This window comes from Rhinolophus ferrumequinum, chromosome 26 (assembly GCF_004115265.2).
Source record: "Rhinolophus ferrumequinum isolate MPI-CBG mRhiFer1 chromosome 26, mRhiFer1_v1.p, whole genome shotgun sequence".
In the NCBI taxonomy this organism is placed as follows: domain Eukaryota; kingdom Metazoa; phylum Chordata; class Mammalia; order Chiroptera; family Rhinolophidae; genus Rhinolophus; species Rhinolophus ferrumequinum.
The window spans coordinates 22,597,914-22,620,707 of record NC_046309.1 but is presented as its reverse complement, the minus strand read 5'-3'; the positions used below and the strand labels follow the sequence as shown (position 1 = coordinate 22,620,707).

The window sequence follows — 22,794 nt, the reverse complement described above, 5'->3', positions numbered from 1 at the left end:
TGCCTGGACAGTGCTGGATCCCCAGAGTAATAATGAAGGCAACATTCAAGTGACCCTCCACCCCTAAACAAAGTTAGGGAATCCTCCAGTGTGGATCACGGCACACTGACCTCCCCCGTGTATTGCACTGGCCTGTAACCGCCGGCTCACTTGCTCTCTTGTCAACTCAGCTGTGAACTCTACCACCATTTAGCTCAGTGTTATCCCCCACTTTCTAATTCATAATAGAGGCTTAATGTATACTTTTCTCTTTTTTAATAATTTTTTATTTTTCAATTACAGTTGATATACAATAGTATATTAGTTTCAGGTGTACAACCTGATGATTAGACATTTACATAACTTACGAAGTGGCCACCCGATAGATAACTCTAGTCCCCATCTGACACCATACACAGTTATCACGATATTGCTGACTATACGCCTCATGCTATACCCTACATCCCCATGACTATTTTGTAACTAGCAATTTGTATTTCTTTTGTTTTATTAGTTTTAGGTGTATCAATATATATTTTGCAATGGAAAAAACTCCAACTTCCTTAAAACTTCTACCACTAAAATCAGCCTAAAGTGTTAATGCTTTCCACTCTACCCCATTCCCTTGAAGAGGAAGTCACTTCTCTAGTTTCAACATTTAGGCCATCTAAATGTCTGCCCAGAATGTCCCTCATCATGTTAATTCACTCAATAAATTGTATTCAAAACCAAGATCTCCTGTACTGGGCCCAATGGTGGGGGTACAGCAATGACTGCTCCAGGACCCCTCCTGGAGAAGCTCACAGAATCAAGTGTGCTTGAATGAAGGCTCTGAGTTTCTGAGATGCCATTAACCATTTGCCGAAATATGTCTGGATCAACTTGACTCTCTAAAAATTACAATGTGGCTTACTAGTACATCAAGTTCACTCAGTAAATACTCGTTAGATAAATGGGATAGGATGGGAATTTCAGTGAGCTTTTATTGCTCTGGGCTGATAAAGGAGAGAGGCTGCGAATAAAATCCTATATTTGAGGATAAAGCAATTAAGCAGATCATTTATTTGAGCAAGTCTGGATTTTGGCACCACTAAGCTTGTCTGTCCACCCAAGAATTTACAAATATTCCTTAAGTCCTCTGACGAGCAGGCGATGTCTCTCTGAAACATTTCCTGTCACCAACTAGGTGAGGCAGGCTTTCTGCTACCACAGCTGAGCATATCCCACTTGCTTTAAGAGTTCTGCGGGAAATATCCATCCAGCAAAACACTGGTTAATAGCCTTCCTAAATGGCCAGGCACCATAACATTCTGCTTCTGAACTTTCTTTGGCTCCAAAGACTACCAGGCTGAATTCCATACTCTCCTTTACTGATAATCTCAATTTATTTTGTTTTAGACTCATCTCCATGGCTGGTTTGTGCACTCAAGGAAAGGGATCTTGTCTTTGTAATTTTCCACAGTACTAGGCATATGATAGGTGTTTAATAAGTAAATTTTAAAAATTTGTCTTCCATGTGCAGCCTTGACCAAGGTCTCCATAACGTAGACTTGTGAGAAGGGTGAGGACACAGCACTCACCTATCCTAGAGCTCTCCAGACAGCTCTCACTCCCATCCTTTCTCTCTGCTCCATTTTCTGACAGTGCTTTCAAGGACTGCAAACTGGGAAAAGGAATTCACACAATAAAATTTAAATAGATTGGATGCTAGGCTGGAATCTTCTTCCCTTTCACCAGAAATGAATGTTTTCCAGCCTATGATCTCCAGCCTGACAGAATTTCACCCGTTCTCAAGCAGGGTATTGAAAGGTCAACTTGTTCGGTACCAACTCTGACTCAAAAAGATTATTCTCCTATGAAGGTGGAAAGTAACAGGGACAGTGAGATTTTCCAGCCACTCCACCCAGAGGGTAATTAATCCAAATGCGCCTGGAGTGGGTGGAACTCAAACATCTCCCATTCGACCCACGCATCCCCCCAGGATTCTAACACAGCAGCGCCCCTATCAATCTTCAGGTTGCATCCATACCCCTCCTGCAGAGGCCCACTTTCAGGAGACTGTGTCAGGAGGAAAGGTCAAGAACACACCCGGGTCTGGACTCCCGGTCGGGGAGCGGCGGGCCGAGCGCCCCCCGCGGAGTCCGCTTCAGCCAATGAGAGACTGAGGTCTCGGGATGATGAGTGCGGGGAAACGGCTGGGCCAATCAGGCTCCAGGCGCGGCCAAGGGGAGGAGATGGGAGGAGAGGCCGGGGGCGATGGAGACAGAACTACATCAACAGAAGTTTCTCACCTTGGAATGCGAGGGACGCTCCCGCATCTCCAACACAACTCCAACTGGACGCCGGAGGAGGGCCCCAAGCTATTTTTTCCATCTCCTCACGCTGCTCCCTGCAAGCGAGGGGAGGCTGCTGAGAGCCCCTACTACTGCTGGCCTTCTTTTTATGTGTCTGCAGGAAGAACGAGGGCGTGGGACAGCTTGGTGCTGGGGAACTGACCTGTGACCTGGCGGGCCTCCGGGCCGGGAGTGCAAAAGAGGAGTGTCTGGGGCTAGGGGACTCCATGCGGGGGCCATGGACAGAGCGGCGCTCCTGGCACTGCCCCGCCTGTGCGCGCTGTGGGCGGCCCTGCTCGCACTGTTCCCCAGCGGAGCCCAAGGAAACTGGATGTGAGTATGGGGTTAGCAGGGGTGCAGGGGTATGCGGCAAAAGTGGTGCCCAGCCTCCGGGAACTTTCAGCTAAGGCGGAGGAGGAGAGAAGGGGACCCTAGGTCGGGTGACCTAATTTTGGAGAAAATATCTGGGACTGGGGAGGAGAGCAGGCGAGAGACTTACGTTAGGGGCGGCCGTGTCTTACAGGTGGTTGGGCATCGCCTCCTTTGGGGTTCCGGAGAAGCTGGGCTGCGCCAACTTGCCGCTGAACAGCCGCCAGAAGGAGCTGTGCAAGAGGAAACCGTACCTGCTGCCCAGCATCCGAGAGGGCGCCCGGCTGGGCATTCAGGAGTGCAGGAGTCAGTTCAGGCACGAGCGATGGAACTGCCAGGTCGCCGCGGCGGCCCCACCGGGCACCAGCCCCCTCTTTGGCTACGAGTTGAGCAGCGGTGAGTCCCGGGACCCTCGGTGCTGGCACAGGACGGAGGGTAACAACCCCTCCAATTCCTTGTAAACAAAAGAAATAGTGCTTGCATGGTCCCGTCGCTTTCTAAATCCCCAAAGAGGTCCTTTAGTGGACGGGAATTGGGAGCGACGGAAGCCAGACCCCGGGTGCAGGTGTCCTGGAGGGGGTGACTCCCTAGGTCCAGAGCGGGGCTCTTGGAGCCATAGCTTTCCCTCCTTCACGCGGTGCCCCGCTGGAGTTGGAGAAAAATTCTGACACTCCACCCCGCCGACCCCTCGGACCCCGTAGCGCCCCCCTGCATGGGTGACCAGCTGCAGAAACATGATGTCGGCAGCAGAGAATGCTGCTGCTGCATCTGCTTTGATTTAAGCAGCTCCGCTGCGCACCGAGCCCTGAACAAGTGACTAATTGCCGCGAAGCCCCACGTTTGTTGACTCCTCGGAGCACCGGATAGACAGGATAATGGTGATTGGAAAAGGGATTGTCCTGGACAGCCCAACGTGCAGCTAACCCGAGTACGACACTTTGGCTCTCCCCTCGGTTTTCGTTTTTTGTGTTTTTTTGTTTTGTTTTGTTTTGTTTGTTTGTTTTTTTTCCTTCTATTTCTTCCCTCCTTTGCGCACACCCGCGGCGCCGGAAGCTGCAGTGAAACAAGGTTCCACTTACACGTACCTGGTGACTTGGTAAGGATAAAGGGACAGGGAACCAGGAGTGTTCCAGGATATCAGCAGAGTCAAAGAATTTTAGGACCTGGACGCTGAAAGATTCGTTGTTTTTCACATTCATTTCCGTTCTCCCTCCCCTTTGACCCTTCCCCACCCGGTCCCTACACACACTGCCGCCAAAGCATCGTTTTTGCCCTGCTGCGTTTTGGCCGGCACACCCTTCCGAAGGAGCCCGGACCCCCTGCAGGGAAAAAGAAAGATATGCTCTTCACAGTTGCTGAAGTGCAGAGGCATCAGCTGTTGAAAAGGTTTATTGGACAACGGGCGTGCAATTGTTTCTACTCCAATCTAAACATCTCGAAAGAAAAAAAATACTGCCTGCGGAATCTCTTCTAGTCCATTTTATTAACGTTTTAGTAAGACTTTAACTTTCAAAGATTTTAGTTCAAACTCTATTACAGATATGCTAAATACATATTCAATAATTTTCCATAACAATTCTTTTTGTTTGTTTTGCGGGTGCCATTTCAATGATCTTTCATTGCCTTTAAGACTATAAGAGAATTAGCTAGTACTATACAAAATATATAATTGGTTCATATTAATATCAGGATTGTTATTCACGATATCCTAAACTGTAACATTTATCTACTAATTGCTTTGGTCTTTGCTTAATTTTAATTTTCTCGCTGACATGTATTATTTATGCAACCAAAAATCACACCAAATTTTTCAGCTTGTGTTTTGTAAGAACACTTTTTAACTTTAAAAAGAAACGTAATCTGGACTCTTTGGGGCCGTTGTGTCACCATTTACAGTATCCACACAAAGGATTTTAAATTTAACATGTATTTATTGAGTTTTTATTGTCGATTTAGGCGCTGATCTATGTGTGACATATATTTCATATTTTAGATATTTTAAATATGAGAACACTGTGTGACATACAATATATGACAGTTCCTTCCAGCGGAATACTGAAAGTTAATGCTGCTTTTTTAAAAGATTAGAACAATAGAAAAATCATCCTTTCTAACTATGTACTCCTTAAAGCATCCATTGTAAGCAATTGAAAAATTGCCTCCCTGACAAGAGAATGAGTAAGAGGCTCTATGATGCACATAAACAGAGACTGGTATGGCTCTTACATTTAGCAATTTATGTTTTTTATTCTAGGCACCAAGGAAACAGCATTTATTTATGCTGTCATGGCTGCAGGCCTGGTGCATTCTGTGACCAGGTCATGCAGTGCAGGCAACATGACGGAATGTTCCTGTGACACCACCTTGCAGAACGGTGGCTCAGCGAGTGAAGGCTGGCACTGGGGGGGCTGCTCGGATGATGTCCAGTATGGCATGTGGTTCAGCAGAAAGTTCCTAGATTTCCCCATCAGAAACACCACGGAGAAAGACAACAAAGTACTACTAACAATGAATCTACATAACAATGAAGCTGGAAGGCAGGTATGTATTAGAAAGTGGAATAAAAAATCCAGTGCCTGTAGGTAAATATCACTAGGATTACACTTTGAATGAATCTGTCCATATAGCTAAAAAACTAAAACAAAAACACAAAAACACCTTTGCACTCTAAGAAGTGTATATCTATCTATCTATCTATCTATCTATCTATCTATCTATCTATCTATCTATCTATCTATGTGTTTGTTATATATGTATATATATAACATACATGAGCCTCTTTCATGAGCTTCTACTGACCACATTGACTTAGTTTATGTTCTCCATCTAATGTGTTTGTGATTGTATACTTTGTATACCTGAAATGCTAATTATAAAATAATAGATGTACAAGTGCCTTTTGGGTTATTTGGTTCTACCCTCTTAGCTGTTTAGTGGAAGAGCCTGATAAGATCTAGGTCTGCCTTTCTAATGGGACTGGATCAAATTTCATTCCTTCAAATTTGAATTTTGACTATTTTTTTAGTGGGCAATGGCTCTGAAACATGTTGTCAGTTTTGCCCTTACTTCCTCTAACAAACATTCTTAAATACATTTGGAATATACAATATTTAACTAATATTTTTGGTAAAACAAATCTTTTAAAAGGAAATAGTTATTTTATTATAAAGCATGTAGATCCGTTATAAAATTGATAAATACTGATAAATGTAACGGGCTATAGATGTATTAAATATATGGATATTTTTAAATGTAGATATATTAAAGATTGAGCAGGAGGCAAATTTGAAGTACCACTATCTAATTAACTTCTTTTATGAATTCTGGCTTTTTTTATACTAAGTTTTCTTAAAATGGACTAAATTTATAGCCCAATTTAATTTTTATATATTTACCTTATTAAATATCAACACAATAAAATTTGAGTTCTATACCATAGATGACTTACTAGGTAATTCAGAGTGACTTTATTAAAACAGTCAGAACGTTTTTTATGAATATATATTTTCTATTGTTGTAATAGAAAAGTTGTAATAATCTTTTCAGGATAGAAATATCAGCACATATCATATATTATTGTAAATACTCACTAACGTATAAAGGTCCCAAAGCAGTCATTCCAATCTGTCACATTCTCCTCAAATAAAACAAGTTGCAGTATCTCTCAGGAATATTTAAAGTCTCTGTTGCTTTTGTTTTACATTTTTGGAAAGTGAATAAATGGAATCCACTCAGAATAGTTACAAGTTTCAGCCAGTTTTCTTTCCTTAACCACTTTGGTTTAAAATACAAAAACAGTAAGCTCAATAAATAGATCACCATAGCACTTCAATTTAAATTTGAATTTTCAGTTCAATTTGAAACTTCAAATCAAAATAGCAAAAGAGAAAATAGGAAATTAATAAATAGCTATATAAACTTTTTATGTTTTTGTTTAGAAATGTTAAAAGTTCATTTATTTCACTAAAGCACTATTCCCTAACACCACAGTTACACACGTCTCTTCTCCTTTAAGTTTTACATTAAAAAAAAAAAATGAATAAATGAATTAGGTTTTGCTTCCATTTAAATATTAAAGGGATTTCTTATTATTTCTAATACATTTATATAAAAGAGGTTAAATATAATTAACATATGTTCTTTAAAACTCTAGAGTTAAGCTAGAAAAAAGCATCAAGTCAAATTAATATATTTAAAATATAAGAAAACAATTACATGAATATTTATTATTAATTTGGACCTTAAATCATCTTTAGTCATTCTTTAAATAATTTCTTTGAGATTTAAAACATTTTAACCAAGAAACAGAACTCCAAAACCCACGTTATGATGCTCTTGAATGAAGTCATCTTGAATGAACTTATGAAAAGTCCTAAAATATTTAATCCTAAAGTCCTAAAGTATAAATGTGTTGTATTAGAAACATTAGGCAGCTACTTAGTTTTATTCCATCTTGTGTGAATTTCCAATTAGGTAGCAATATTTGTTTTTGTAACTATTAACTTGGATTTAAAAATATTATTTATATTCTAATTTTATTAAAAATATACAATTATCCAGCTTCAATTTTAATCCATTGTTGGCAAAAAAAAAATCTCTTCACATTCCTTAGATTTTTGCTATTATTCTAATTATGCTGAAAATAATTCAGCCTATACATGTATACACATTTTGTGTACATTTAAATTTTCTCTACTGAATCTTTTTTTTTCACATTAGTCTACCTGGAAACTTAAAATATTACCTGGATATTTTGAGGGACTACAGTGGTGTTTTTATTGGTCTTTACTCATGAAGTATTATTACAATTCAAAGTATTTTGTATTTTTCTTCCCTTTGATGGCCAAAAAGAATAAAAACCCCTAGCACCACCATAACAAACTAAGTAGGTTTCCAGGTTATCACCTAACATCGAAAAACAATCAACTTCATTCTCATTATTGGCAAATAGAATTTTAATTTAATAGGCATATTCTTCTGAGTAAAGTTCAAGGTCTGCATTCAATTGAGTTGATTTTCTTAGTCTCAAAATCTCAAACTCCAAATGTCGGAAAGCGTTTAGAGAAATGTGGGTACTGGCGCTTAGTAGTGCTGTGAGTAGGATAGATGATTTTCTAACCGCTGACCTTAAATTCCCACTTGGTTTCTGACACCATTCCTAAAGTTATGTCTCCAAGAATAATGTTGCCGAATGGTGATTGGCTAACACAATGATGTGATGTCTTCCAGGGGCTGAACTTCTGGGAATAATGTGACTTGGAATATTTATGGGTATTTCTTTTGGTGTGCTTAAAATATTTCCATTCTTCTCATGTCCACCTCATAAACTTTTAAGTTTCCCTACCCCATAATTTGTTTTATGATGAGTAACTCAAAAAAGTGGGAAGGGCCCAAACCCAAATTTTCATTGACCTGTTTCAAGAATATTTATAAGTACTTGACCAACACATAAGTGTTTTGCTTTTCAGCAGGTTCAAATCTATTTTTGGACCAAAAGGCACAAAATGGGTCACAGGAATAGGAATGCGACATGTACCCATCCAACTTCATGTCGCAGTTTTCATAAAAATTGAAACAGATTATCTGATAGTTGACGAAATGCTCATCACAAAACTTTTCACAACAGTTTTTTGGGTGACTTTTGTAAAGTTTGGATAAAACAATACACTGGAAAATAATCACTGCTTGCTGTTACCTGAGTCAAATTTGCCGGACCAATCACTCCTTAGACCACTTCTCAAGCATGTTCTATTTTTACCTTTAACTCTTAAGGGTACATCTTTCATATTTCACTTCACTAGGAGTGTATCAAACCAAAACTTAACACAAGGAGCCCAGTAGATTAAATGCTCCCCTCCTAATTGCCCTCCCATAGTTTAAAAATATTCCACCAAAATGCACACATCTGTTTGCAATAGTTAACAAAACATTCCTCTGTTAATATCGTTATAAACCTTAACAACTCAACTAGAGTAGAGAAAGGAATTTTCTCATAACCACACACAACTCATTCGGTTGCTATTTTTTTACTTTTTCTGTTCCCCAAAATATGACTATTCTATCACTGGAGCTCAGGAGAGCTATTTAATATTAATTAAGAATCCTAGCTGAAAAACTCCAGAATATACTTTTTTTTGGAGTACTCATGAAATTTTCTTAAATATATTTGTGTTTTCCGCTTTCATTTTTCTCTGTTCTACTAAAATTATCCTGCTGCATATAAAGACTTTCTATTATGTATCATTAATTTTCCTCAAGTAAGACAAGTATCTTTCTTAACCACACTCTTTCTTTTTCTATAAAATTGGAATAAGTACATCTTCATTAACTACCTACTATGTGCAATACATTTCTTCCGATAAGGCTAAATTAAATAAAATAATTCATGAAAATGTGCTCTGAGAAGCACTGAGCTCTCAGTGCTGTAGAGTTCGTGTGTGTGTGTGTGTGTGTGTGTGTGTGTGTGTGTATTATCTGCCCGTGCATTTTGCATTTCATCAAATTCTGTTAGTTGTGATTACATTGCTTTATTTTAATCCTTATTAGTCCAAGTTTCTTCCTTGTAGGATTATGGGGATATAATTATTTAAATTGCATGTCAAGTTATTGAAATTCTTCTTGAAATTTGTCTTTCTATTCTAGAACATATGTATGTATGATATAAACTATTTTTATACTAATTCTTAAGTACAAAGTAGTATAGAATCCAAAAGTAATCAAATACTACTTCTTTAAATGTTATCCCTGAAAAGGTATAGTTAACTCTAGATAGTTAAAAGAGCTACTTTTCTACGGCAGGAAAATCCCCCCAAAATTTCAATACAAATTCAACAAGTCATATTGAATTGGAAAATCAATCTCTCTTTTTATCCTTCAAATCTATGCCTCTGCTGTGGGCTGACGAATTGGAGGAGAGCCCAGCTGGGTCAAGGTCTCCCAATACCATTGACCTCTCGGCAATGACTCTTGTTTAAGAAGGTGTTTTGTTTTTCTTATTTCTTCTACCAAGGGATGAGTTATAACTGTTTAAGTGAGCTGGACTAATTATTCAATAAGTATTTGGTGAACATTCACTCTTGTCCTGTATGTTTTGCAAATTGGCAACACCATACATGACATCAGAACTGGTTAATAAAAGAAAAAGTCAGCTTTTCAGTCATGATCCTGAGCAAAGGGGCAGCTTTAAATCACTAGGCGATGACTGTAAGGAATGTTGATCGGGTTTAAACACATAAACATACCTCCTTAGATTTTTTACTTTCTTGGGGCAATTTGTTTTGATATTACCTAGCACTGATTGAGCCCTTTTTTTTCTCGTATCCTTCGGGCACTAAAAATCTGAACAAAATGGGCAGACGGCATTAATTTGAACATATATTTGCCTAGAGACATTTTAAATAATTGAAGGCTCAGTGAACATCAAATGCCATAAATTTAACCGAATAAGCCGGTGTGCCCTACTTTATAAATTGCTTTCATTTCATTGAAAGCTACCTTTTGCCTCAGTTAATAAGTTATAAGTTAATAAGAAATAGACATATCTATTCGCTTCTCAGTTTTGTGGATTCAAAAAAGAGCCTATGTGCTGTACTCTATAAAGAACAGGGTTAACAACTATTCGGTTTATTATTTTAAACACCAGTAAAAAGTATCGAATACGGCACAAATCAATACCATATGCTCTCATTCAAGGTTGCAAATATTATAAATTGTTTGAAATACTCTGTCTCATTAGATAGTTCAGAAACTTTAGTTAATTTGTTAGGAAATGTAACGTTCCGCAAACATGTCAATGTCTTGTTTGGTACAAAATAGCAAAGTATAAACCCCTGTCATCTTATAATTTTGATAAGAACTGTAAGTGGAGTTTAAGCTGTGAGGTTTTTCCAAGTTATTGAGTGGATAGATCAATTTTTCACTTTACCCAGCATGTTGACAGACGTCAACTCTACAGCTGGTCCTGACGATTTATTAATCTGTTCTGCCATCCTCTGGAGATTGAAGGAAGCTGTACTGACTAGCCTGGTATGTAAGAGATTAGAGCACTAAAACTTTTGAAATCTCTGTATCGTTTTTACCCTTTTAGGCCCCATTTGAAATTTTATCTCAACTCTTACTATACCTTCTTCTTCACAGAAAGGGGGTGTTTATTTAGACCTTCATGTGTGCCAGGCAGTGGGCTTTTACAGATATATGTAATCTCATTTAATTTCTCAGTCTGTATAAATTAAACTCAGCACATGGAATTGAAAAATTACCTAAATATTGTCCCTTTTCTATATTAGGATGGTGCCACTGCTCCATCAAGAATAAGTGATATGTTTTGAATTAATTTTCCAGAAGTCAGGGAGCTATTTGGGAGGAGCAACCACACTTCCACTCTTTCTGGCCCCTTTTTCTTTTGCCCAACTTAAGTTGACTAGTCAGCGTTTCTCATGTGGTCTGTGACCAGCGAATAGTATGTCCCTGAAAGCCCCATAAATGTAACCGACTTTTACAGTGATTCAAACCTGAGAACGTTCAATTCAATCCATAGGTCTCACTCCTTGATGCCCGTAAGTATCATCCTGAGCAGCTTTGTGGAAATACCATGACCTGGCCCCCACCTGGACCAATGAAATCAGAATCTCAGGAGGTTGAGCGTTGGCTGTAAGGCTCCACAGATGTTTGCATGCACTGTGTGTGTGGGTTGAGGAGGACTGCTCTATCAGTGCTTCTCAGATGTGAACATGCACACGAGTCACCTGGGTCTCCTGCTTCTGAGGCTCAGCATTTCTCACAAGTGAGCTGGTGTTGCTGCTCCAGGAACCACTCTGAGGAGGAAGGCGCTATAATAAATGGTATCATATATTATACCTCCATCAGGTACATGGAGGCCTGCGTGAACCTCCTCCCACACCCAAAATTCACCAAGAGGTTCGTTTCCCTGTGCTATCTCAGATAATCTCTGATAAATGTGTTAGCCTGGTCCACTTTAAATTTTACTTGGAAAGGTTTGCTCTGCAGGGTGAAGAGAAGGACAAAACATGTAAACCCTAAGCCATCCGAAAGATCTTTTTTGTTCAAAACCATCCTTTTTATGCAGGAGGAAACAAGACCCAGAACATTAAGTGATTAGGTTAGTTTGCTTCTATTGTTGAGTAAAACCACTGATATTTAACACAATTTCTGTTGGCTTCAGGCTGTCGCCAAGTTGATGTCTGTAGACTGCCGCTGCCACGGAGTTTCCGGCTCCTGTGCTGTGAAAACGTGCTGGAAAACCATGTCTTCTTTTGAAAAGATCGGCCATTTGTTGAAGGATAAATATGAGAACAGTGTTCAAGTCTCAGACAAAATAAAGAGGAAAATGCGCAGGAGAGAAAAAGACCAGAGGAAAGTACCGATTCGCAAGGATGATCTGCTCTACGTTAATAAGTCTCCCAATTACTGTGTGGAGGATAAGAAACTAGGGATTCCAGGGACACAAGGCAGAGAATGCAACCGAACGTCGGAGGGTGCGGATGGCTGCAATCTCCTCTGCTGTGGTCGAGGCTACAACACCCACGTAGTCAGGCACGTGGAGAGGTGTGAGTGCAAGTTTATCTGGTGCTGCTATGTTCGCTGCAGGAGGTGTGAAAGCATGACTGATGTCCACACTTGCAAGTAACCCCTCCAACCAGCCTTGAGCGACACTTCTCAGTGACAGACAGCGGGAGAGCCAGCAGAGGGCGCCTGGCGCTGCGCAGGGCTGGTGAAATCCACTCCTGCCTCGGAATTCCCAGATCTTTGGCAGCTGTCAGAGTTCCCTTTACCTGGTGGATGTCTCACACTGAGCATGTAGATTTGGGGTATTCTAAAGCTGAAGAGGTTTGGGTTTATATTTTTTGTGGTTTGGGAAATATACAAGGTCTGACAAGTAAGTTCTAGAACTCATCCTAGAAAAAGTGCTACATACCTCATTGCTGAATATCACTATGGTCACCTTGGAAGTACTCCCCTTGGGAAGCTATACACCAATGCCAACAGCCTAGTCCACCTTTCAAAGCAATTTTGGAACTCTTTTTCTGGAATGACCATCAGAGCTATAGTCGTGTTCTCCTTGGTGTCCTGAATGTCATCCAAATGTCTTCTTTTCAATATTTCCTTTATCTTCAGGTAAAGAAAGAAGTCATTGGGGGGCCAGATCAGGTGAGTAGAGAGGGTGTTCCTATACAGTTATTTGTTTACTGGCTCAAAACTCCCTCACAGACAATGCGGTGGGAGCTGGTGCATTGTCATGATGCAAGAGCCATGAATTGTTGGTGAAAAGTTCAGGCCATTTTCATCTAATTTTTTCACACAGCCTTTTCAGCACTTTCACATACTAAACTTAGTCAACTGTTTGCCCAGTTGGTACAAATTCATAATGAATAACCCTCTGATATAAACAAAAAATGTTAGCAACATCGTTGCAACAAGTTCACTAACTTAACTGTCAGGCCTCATATACTGATATACAAAGGGAGTAATCTGTCTCCCCAGCAAGAAAGAACAGGAAGAAGCTTTCATGCAGGGAGACCTGGTCCATCCTCAGAATAAGATCATTGACTATGGAACTCAGTAGTGGTGGGTTAATATTAGTTATTTTGAAAGTTACCTTATTAGAGCAGCAAGGAACAGTAAACATGAATCTCATTTACTCTCAGTATTTTAGGCGAAGATACCATACTGTGTTTGTGCGTACACATGCAAAATGTTGAAAACAGAAGCAGTGGTTGCTTGCTTACCCTTTCATGCATTTCAGAGGACAGGCAACTAAAAAGATTCTTCATAAAGTGATAGAATATCCTGAAAAAGTGTTTGTTAAAGTGACGAAAGGAAAGAATCAAAATGTAAAAAAGTGAAATGGGTAATTTGGATTTTAAGTGACTTTTAACCAGAATTTTTAGAAAAACCTCAGTAAAGTATATAACCATCTTTGATCTTCAGCTTTATACTTTAATCATAGACCCGTTTCCACTATTAAAAAAACCCAGCTCTGAAATACTGTGGGAAGAAGGGATCCTGAAAACATGTGGGAAAATTAGAGGTAAAGGGCTCTCCTACATTATAAGGAAAAGCATCCTTTAAATGTGTAAAGACAGTATTTTATATAGTATTTTGCTAAAAAGTTTTATATTTGTACATACTGTATTTAAGTTATATGATTTATATTAAAACTTAAGACATTTATTGCCAAAGCCCAAGAGCTGAGGCAATAAAATTATCTCAGAAATATTAGCTTCTGTTTCTTTTCATACTATTAACTGACTTTTTTTATACATTGAAAAAGAAGTTAATTGAGCAGTTAGCTATACGGATGTATATTTCTTGCCAAAATGACAGTTTTATGTGTTATAGATTAAAATATGCTGCGAAATATTGAGGATTGTGTTATTTCAACAGTCAGATTAGTTGAAATCTGTTTTTAATTAGCTATGTTTAACTTGTAAGGTTATTATAATAAATTATACAGTAAAAGTCTTAACTGTAAAGAAGAATCTAAATCAGAATAATGAGCAATTTGTGGATTTGATATCCTTTATATTTATTATATTGTATGTAATGCATTTCCATGTGAATGTTGAATGGTCTTTCTTGTTTTAGTATTCATGCATGTATATTCATCATATTTTGTAAGGTTCCTTGTAAAATTACAGGGCTGTATTTAAGGTTGTATTTTAATGTAAATGTGTACTTTTTTATGAATTGTTAAGTATTTCAGTATTACATAGAAAACTAGATTTCTAAGTTCAAAATGGACAAAGAAAGGATATTCTTTTCTCATAATAATCTGAAGAAATTTATCCCTGCCTCCCAGTCTCATTCTATTTCCTTTCCATTTTATTTACCAAGGCAGAATAATAATTTGTGAAAAAGAGCAAACCCATGGAAAATGTCTCAGGTCTAATATTAAAATCAAGGCTAAACATTTAAATATGACCCTTAAAATTTAACAAATTATTATTTACTGAATGAGAGACTCAGAAATGACAAATGAACAAAATATAGTGCTGATTTAAAGAAGTGGTTTATCATGCTTTAGCATCCACTGATTAGAATAACCTGAAAAACAGACACTTACTCTCATGCCTTTTTTTGCAAAGTAAATCTATTTTATCTGCATTGAAAATAAGCACTCTTTTTTAGAATGATGGCCAATTATTTCTTCTATGACCTAGAAAACTTTTCATAATTACTTTACCAACCAATTGTGAGAATCAGGCAGCCTCTAGTTCACAATTCCCTAATTATTTATTATTCAGCCATTGCTGAAAAACAGTGATGCCAACACAGGCTCTCTTCTCTGGCATGCCTGAGCAGAAACTTCTAACTCCCAAGCTGTGTCTTTGGGTTCTTCTTTTCCTCTTTCTCCCTGACATCACCATGGAAGCCATCCTTGAATTTTGCACCTATCTATTTTACTGGCTGACAACTTGGCTTTGGCTCATTTCCTTCCCACTCTCCATCACGGTGGAGGTAGCACCATGGTGCCCCTGGGAATACAAGTTCTGGAGGTCAAATGTCCCTATCCAGTCTAGGCTAGTTTACCTGCTTTATTTAGGGCTCTTTATGTTGCAAGTAACAGAAAATGCAACCCAGACTGACAAATATTAAAGGAAATGTATTGGCTTAGTAACTGAAAAGTCCAGAGTTGTGACGGGTTCAAGTGACGCTTGATCCAAAAGGTCACACTAGGTTCCCAGGGCTCAGGTCTCTTCATCTCCAGCCGAAAGGGGCTGGCTTCTGTGGTGCTGTCTTCTAAACCAGGCTTCACAGGGTGCTGTGCACCCCAACCCCGATAGCAGCTCCAGGCTTTGTTTTTCTTATCAACACGGTTGCCACACCTCCCTTGCAGATCTCACATTCTCCTACCACTCATTCTAAGGCAAGAGAGAGGTCCCATTCTAAGGAAAAGGGGAGGTTTGGTTTTTTGTTTGTTCATTTGGTGGGTTTGGTTTGGTTTGGTTGTTCACACAGGAGAGGCAGAGAGGGAAAATATTTCCCAGAATCCTCAGCAAAAGTCATCATTTGTCTTATTGGTTAGTGTGCCCATCCCTGAGCCAATCACAATAGCCATTGGGGGTTGGGTTGGGTGACAAATACACTGACCGTCTTAAGGCAGTCAAGACCCATGCGGGGGACTGGCAGTGGGGTTCATGTCAACTAAACCCACATAGCTTGAGGATAAGAAAGGGATGAGTCCATAGAGAAAAAAACAGGGTGTTATGTTACCATTAAAAGGGTACCTCTATGCCAGATACAGACGTTAAATGTCTTCAGTTCTAGTTATGTGTTTAGGAAACAACTTTCTATGATATTAAAGGGGTCAGGCTCAGAGCCAGACGAAGCACTGGGGGGTGAGGGGAAAGTAGGTGGAGTACAAAGTGCTCTGATTTATTTAAATGCCCTTTATGACGTTTAAAGGGGAAGGGAGGTAGTGTAGTGCATTCATTTTCAACTTAGGAGTTCAACTTATTTGTAAATTTGAAACTGCTTAAGAAAGGCAATGGTTAAGAGCCAATGATGGTTGTCTGAAATGAAATCAACACAAACATATCAAACGGCATTATCTGTAATCTCTCAATAAAGAAGTTGGCTAATTAAAACATTTCCCTGATAGTAGTGCTTTACACAACATTAAAAACTAATTTGTTTGAATATAAACAATTGCATTATTTCCTTTTTACAATCTGGATTGATAGTTGTTTTGTTTTTGTTTCTGAGGACATTATGATAGTTACACTAAGAATCGCAATGGACTTAATTACATAAGTTAGATGCTATGACCTTATTTTGCAGCTTTTGTAACCATATGATATTCACAGTAAATATTTTGAAACACACTTTAATTTTCTGAGGAACTGTGAGTACTGATATGTTTGGTTTTACTTAGTTTAAAACTTGGAACCAGAAAAGCTTCCCATCAAAATATTTATCGGCAATTTGGTGAGCTGCTGGTACTTTTTGCATCACCTCCCAAAGACCATCAAACACTGAGGAATTAAACCAACCATTTGGAGCCCATTAATTGTTTACCCAGAACACCATAATCCACTTAGCTGACTTGAGGGGAGAAAAATCCAAATCATATCTCCAGGAACCATGTCTACTCCTCAAGACGAGCCTTTCATAAGGAAAGTTGGCTAAGATGCCTTGATTTTTAAAATTGATTTCAGTTTCACTACACCAGATGTGACAAATCATAACATTTCTTGGAGTAGGATGATGAGGTAAGCTGAGAGGGACAAATGCATGTGGTATACAGCCTGAAAGGGGACACAGTGGTACACCAGGGACACATTTCCTTTGAAAAAGAAAATGGTATTAGTAAACACTTAAGGCACACGTACGATGTACCAGGCATTGTTCTAAGTAAATTATATATGTATTTAGTCCTCACAATAACCTCTCAAAGTAGGTACCATTACTGTGGTTCTCATTTTACACATGAGGAAAAAGACACAGTAGCAGGGAATTAGGTAACTAGCCCAACATCTCACAGAACGGACTGGTTCAGAGTCTGTGACCTTAATGATCAGATGCCTCTCACAGCATAAAACGTTAGTACACAGAGTTTGCAGTATACCATTTAAAGTTTGCAAGATTTGTAAATATAATGAAAATTACAGGGTGTTCCTTCATGGTTTTGGTTATATAAACTTGGTTGAGGGGCAGGAGTGAAGTGATGGGAGAATGGAGACCTTAGAATTTGCCGTGAAATGTAATGAAAATACACTGCCTCTTGATTTCTAAGCTCAAAGTGATTTCAACTGCCTGCTATTTTAGATCCCAATGTGGCTAACAGTTGGATTCTGCAAGAGCCTAACAAACATTCCAAAAGCAAATGACTAGGGTTATAGATCAAACTAATTTAGTGAGACATTAAATAAATACTTACATCCTTTTTATTGTTGTGCTTACAGCCAATTGTTACGTAAGGTGTTATTTTTAATAGAGGAGGAAATTTACCATTGGTGATGGTTGACATTTGCATCCAAAGAAAAACCGCTGGAGATGTTTCGCATGATTAAAATCTCTTGAAACAAAATCATGTTAAAAAAGCAGCCTCTCCCACTAGTTGTAAAGGGAAAGTAATAATAAACGTGGACCAAGTCAACACAAATTAAAGTTTCATGTATGACTTTTTAATTTGCAGAATAAGTGAAAGCATCTGATTTGTGTGTGAGAATTGGAAAAGCAGGAAGAGTGGTGGCACAGGGCTTGTTTCCCTCTGTCAAGTTGCCAGTCTGAATCTTTAGGGTTATTCACCTCCATGGAGGCCAACAGCCTTCCCATTGGCATATGACTAACAACCAAACACCCGTGATAGTGGCCCATATCCACCCAGCCATGTTTAGCCAAAAAAAAAGAAAAGGGTAGCCCCTAATACATCTGATAATAGGAATATCACAAAATTTAACTGTACCTTTCAACACACCTCAAACCCTTCATAAAACAAGGAAAGGTATAAATATACAGAAACTAAGTCAGTAATTACCTGCTTATTTCTAGTGCATAATCCCTACTTTTAAAATAAGCTCTTTAAATTCTTTTGTCAGTTGTACTTTTTCGCCCTCAGCTTTACTGAGATGTAATTGACTTATAACATTGAGAGAGCCTAAAGTCTTATTCACGGTTGTTGCTTCATCTCCAACCCTCTGGCAAACAACTAATTTTTGCTCCTCATCAGACTCTATGCAAGGCAAGAAATAGCTGATGGCACAGTAGCAAAATGGGAAACTGAAAATAGGAGTGTGATACATCCTCTTTAACATGTCCCCTTCTTAATAGACACAGGCTAAATAATTTTACAAGCTGAAAGATAAATGGCACTATTCAGAATGAGGAATTTTCTCCTCTGCCGGCTTGCACGTTTTTCATTTCCTCAAATGCCCAATTTATGATTTCTTGAGAAACTACACTTCAAAATTTGTTGACTAAATGTAGGAACAACAATCACAAAATTTCAATTGCCACAATTCCTATAACTGCGCCTATGTCCCACACCCCCGTGCTGTTAGAATTATCAGGAACCTCTTCCAGAGTATTCCCATAGTAGAATTTTAACACTCCCTTGCAAGGTATTAACAGTTCCACAAGAATTGGCTTTCAACCTCATTCCTGGGTCAAAAGTTTCAGGTTTCTACAGGAGCAGAGGTAGAAGTTCATGTACTGATTTTACACCTCAGGTCCTCTCCCTAAGGGAGAACAGGAAGTCATTCAGGGTAGGCTGCACTCCCCGTGGCAAGGGCACATAAGACTTCAGGCCCAGTTCCCATTTCTCACACTTAAGCAAATTCTCACCTATGACTCTCCCACTTCTTCCACCCAGGGCCTACACATAGAAGCATAACTCTCAGGGTGTCTTCTCTACAAACTAAACACATTTTGACTATAGTTCTCAGCATCATTTGCTTGTAAATCTCTCCTCTGCCAAGAGCTTGTTTGCAAGACGTTCTCTTTGCAGTTCATTTCTGCTTGTGTCACATAAAGCACACAGTACTTCTCTAATCAAGCTCCCAATACACAGGGGTATATTGAAGTCACTTTCCAAATTTGCCATTTTATTCCCCTGGTGATACAGAAGGCTAAGACTTGGCTAGGGAGTTCTCTGGCCCCAGTACTGAGTTTGTTCATCTGATTGTGTCACATTCAAGCAGTAGAAACCACACTGTGGATGAGTAGGACTGTATTTGAATGAGTAATGCATTGCTGAAAATGTTTAAAAGTCAAATGTGTACATTTCAAATAACAGACTTACTGTTATAAAAGTATTGATCCCATGTTTTTCGGTCAAGATGGTGGAGTAGGTAAATACTGTGTTCACCTCCTCTCAGGACCACATCAACTACAACTAAACCATAGAATAAGTGTCATCGAGAATTGCCTGAAATCTTGCTGAACCAAAGCCCTACAACTAAGGAAATGGAGAAGCCAGGTCGGGTCTGGTAGGAGGGGCAGAGATGTGGAACGTGCTGATCCCACACCCGCATGTGACCATTAAAAATTGGGAGGGATATCTTGGCTGCAGAGGTTCCACCCTGAGGAGTGAGGGGTCCCAGCCCAGGGTTTCAGTGCTGGGGAGAGAGGTCCCCATAATTTCTGGCTGTGAAAACCAGCAGAGATTGTGGCTGAGTGAGACCCAGGTGCTCATCTTAAAGGGCCCGCACTTGGACTTACTTGCTGGTGGACTCACTCACACTGAGCTCCAGTGCTGAGCAGCAGCTTGAAAGGTTCCAGGGACATATAGTTGGGAACTGAATTGTCTAGTTTCAGGGTCAGTCCTGGAAGGGCAGCTTTAGCCCAGACAGGGGATCAGGTGGAAGCCATTGTTTCGTTGTTGAGCCTTCCCTCTCCCAGCCTCCAGACGCAGGGAGATGTCATATGTGAGTCTCCATCCAACTGGCTATCATCTTTCATCTGCTCTGTCCCATGAGTCCCTGAGATCACACCCCATCCAATTTTCAAGCAACCCAAGCCCCTTCCAGTGGCTTTTCCATAAAACCTGCCTGCTTTGGCTCATGCTGCAGACTTTCCTAATCTCTCAAAGGTTCACAAAACCCAAACAAGCAGTATCTGGCTTGAGCACATCCCATACCTCTGGCTAAGCAGCCCTAAGCCTGGCACTAGCAACAGCTGGTCTTGGTTCATGGCTGGACTCTCAAGCCACCTCCAAACACAGGTGATGGTTATCTCTGGATTGCTTTGTGGCTCATGCCAGATGGCCCCGGGCAGGGCACAGACTGCAGCTGAACTTGGCTTGCAGTGGGTACTCCCCAAGGAGGCCCTGGGGATGGCAGGCCCAGTGGCCAGTTTTGGACTGAGCTGGAGCATCATTCTGCCACCTCCAAAGACCACACACCCAAAGGGCAGACTGGGCAGGCACCAGAGCCCCGCTAATGCAAACTCTGCTCTGTCAGGTCAGCCCCTGCACAATAGCTCCTCCACTGTCGTCACAGTCAGTCCTCACAACCAATCAATCCCTCCTATTGACATGTGAAAAGCAACCAAGGCTCAACTATAACAGGAGGGCACACACAACCCACACAAGGGACACACCTGGAGTACCCAGCTCTGGTGACCAGGGAAACTGCACCACTGGGCCCCACAGGACACCTACTAGATAACGCCACTCTACTAAGAACAGGAAACATAGCAGCCCTACATAGAAACAAACACAGGGAGGCAGCCAAAATGGGGAGACAAAGAGATATTTCCCAAGTAAAAGAATAAAGCTCCAGGAAAAACAAACAAACAGAAGAAAAAACAACTAAACAAAATTGAGACAAGCAATCTACCAGATGCAGAGCTCGAAACACTGGTTATAAGGATGCTCAGTGATCACAGGGAGAACTTCAACAAAGAGATAGGAAACATAAAAAAGAACCAGTCAGAAATAAAGAATAAATAATCGAAGAATAAATTAGAGGGAATCAACAGTAGATTAGATGAAGCAGAGGATCAAGTCAGTGATTTAGAAGATAAGGTAGCAGAAAACACCCAATCAGAACAGCAAAAACAAAAAAGAATCTTAAAAAATGAGGAGACTTTAAGGGGCCGCTGGGACAACATCAAGCGTACCAACATTTTAATTATAGGGGTACCCGAAGGAGAAAAATAGAGAGCAGAGAACTGAAAATATATTTGAAGAAACAATGACTAAAAACTTCCCTAATCTGGCAAAGGAAATAGACATCCAAGACCAGGAAACAGAGAGAGTCCCAAACAAGATGAACCCAAAGAGGCCCTGTGGGGTCAGAGCCCCCAAAAGCAGTTTCCAGGCTCTCGGCCTCACATAGAAAGGTGCTGGCTCAGGTAGTAAATGGCCATCGACTGTGATCAAATGGCCATCAGCTGTGGCTAGTTGGCCGTCAACTGTAACCAGTGAGCCATTGGGCACTAATATAACTGCCGTGGCTAGGCTAGCAAAAAATAGGGGCTAGCAAGAAGATGGTGGCTGAGCCTGCAAGCGGCGCAGTGAGGGTTGAGAATTGTGTGGCTCCTGTTTCCTGTGTCTCCAACCCAGCCGCCAGAGAGAGTATAGTGGTATGACTGCCCTACCTATGGCTGTGTGGGTGTTCCTTTTTGGCCTCACCATATCCTGCGTTCTTATGTGGGGAGCAGGAGCTGAGACACCCCAGGCCGCCCCGCACGACACATGGCGCTGTGAGCAGGGTCTCCCGCACAACAGGCCCACACCAAGACACATCATAATTAAAATGTCAAAGGTTAAAAACAAGAGGGATTCTTAAAAGCAGTAAGAGAAAAGCAGTTATTTACCTACAAGGGAGCTCTCATAAGACTGCCAGCTAATATTGCAATAGAAATTTTGCAGGCCAGAAGGGATTGGCAGGAAATATACAAAGTGCTGAAAAAGGACCTACAACCAAGACTACTCTACCCAGCAAAGCTCTCAATTATAATCAAAGGACAGATAAAGAGCTTCCCAGACAAGAAAAAGCTAAAGGAGTTCCTCACCACCAAACCAGTATTGCAAGGGACTTCCTTAAGACAAAACAAAAAGCAAACAAAACCACAAATATGAATAAAACGGTAATAACTACATATCTATCAACAAATTACTTTAAATGTAAATGAATTAAATGCTCCAATCAAAAGATAAGGTGGCTGAATGGATAAGGAAACAAGACCCTTACATATGCTGCATACAAGAAAATTCAGATCAAAAGACACACATGGACTGAAAGTAAAGAAATGAGATAAAGATATTTCATGAAAATGGAAACAAATAAACAAAAAGCTGGGGTGCAATAGTTACACCAGACAAAATAGACTTTAAAACAAAGGCTACTACAAGAGACAAAGAAGGACCCAGTAATCCCAGTTCTGGGTATTTATCCAAAGAAACCCAAAACGCTACTTTGAGGAAATATGTGCATCCATATGTTCACTGCAGCACTGTTTACACTGGCCAAGATGTGGAGGTAGCGTGGGTGTCCTCAATGCAAGAATGGATAAAGAGGAAGTGGTGCATATATACAATGGAATATTGCTCGGCCTTGAAGGGGAATAAGTTCTTGCCATCTGCGGCAGCCTGGATGGACCTGGAGGGTGTTGCGCCGAGTGGAGTACGTCAGACAGAGAAAGACAG

General features: G+C 40.2%; 1 protein-coding gene across 1 annotated transcript; it reads left to right on the top strand.

The window, feature by feature from the left end:
- The first annotated feature begins 2,421 nt into the window (after positions 1-2,421).
- On the top strand, positions 2,422-12,669 carry WNT16 (Wnt family member 16). The gene is made up of 4 exons (XM_033099009.1): positions 2,422-2,645; positions 2,836-3,077; positions 4,936-5,222; positions 11,863-12,669. The coding sequence occupies exons 1-4, from the start codon at positions 2,551-2,553 to the stop codon at positions 12,325-12,327; spliced, it is 1,089 nt and encodes a 362-aa protein (XP_032954900.1). The 5' UTR covers positions 2,422-2,550; the 3' UTR covers positions 12,328-12,669.
- Positions 12,670-22,794: the final 10,125 nt, after the last annotated feature.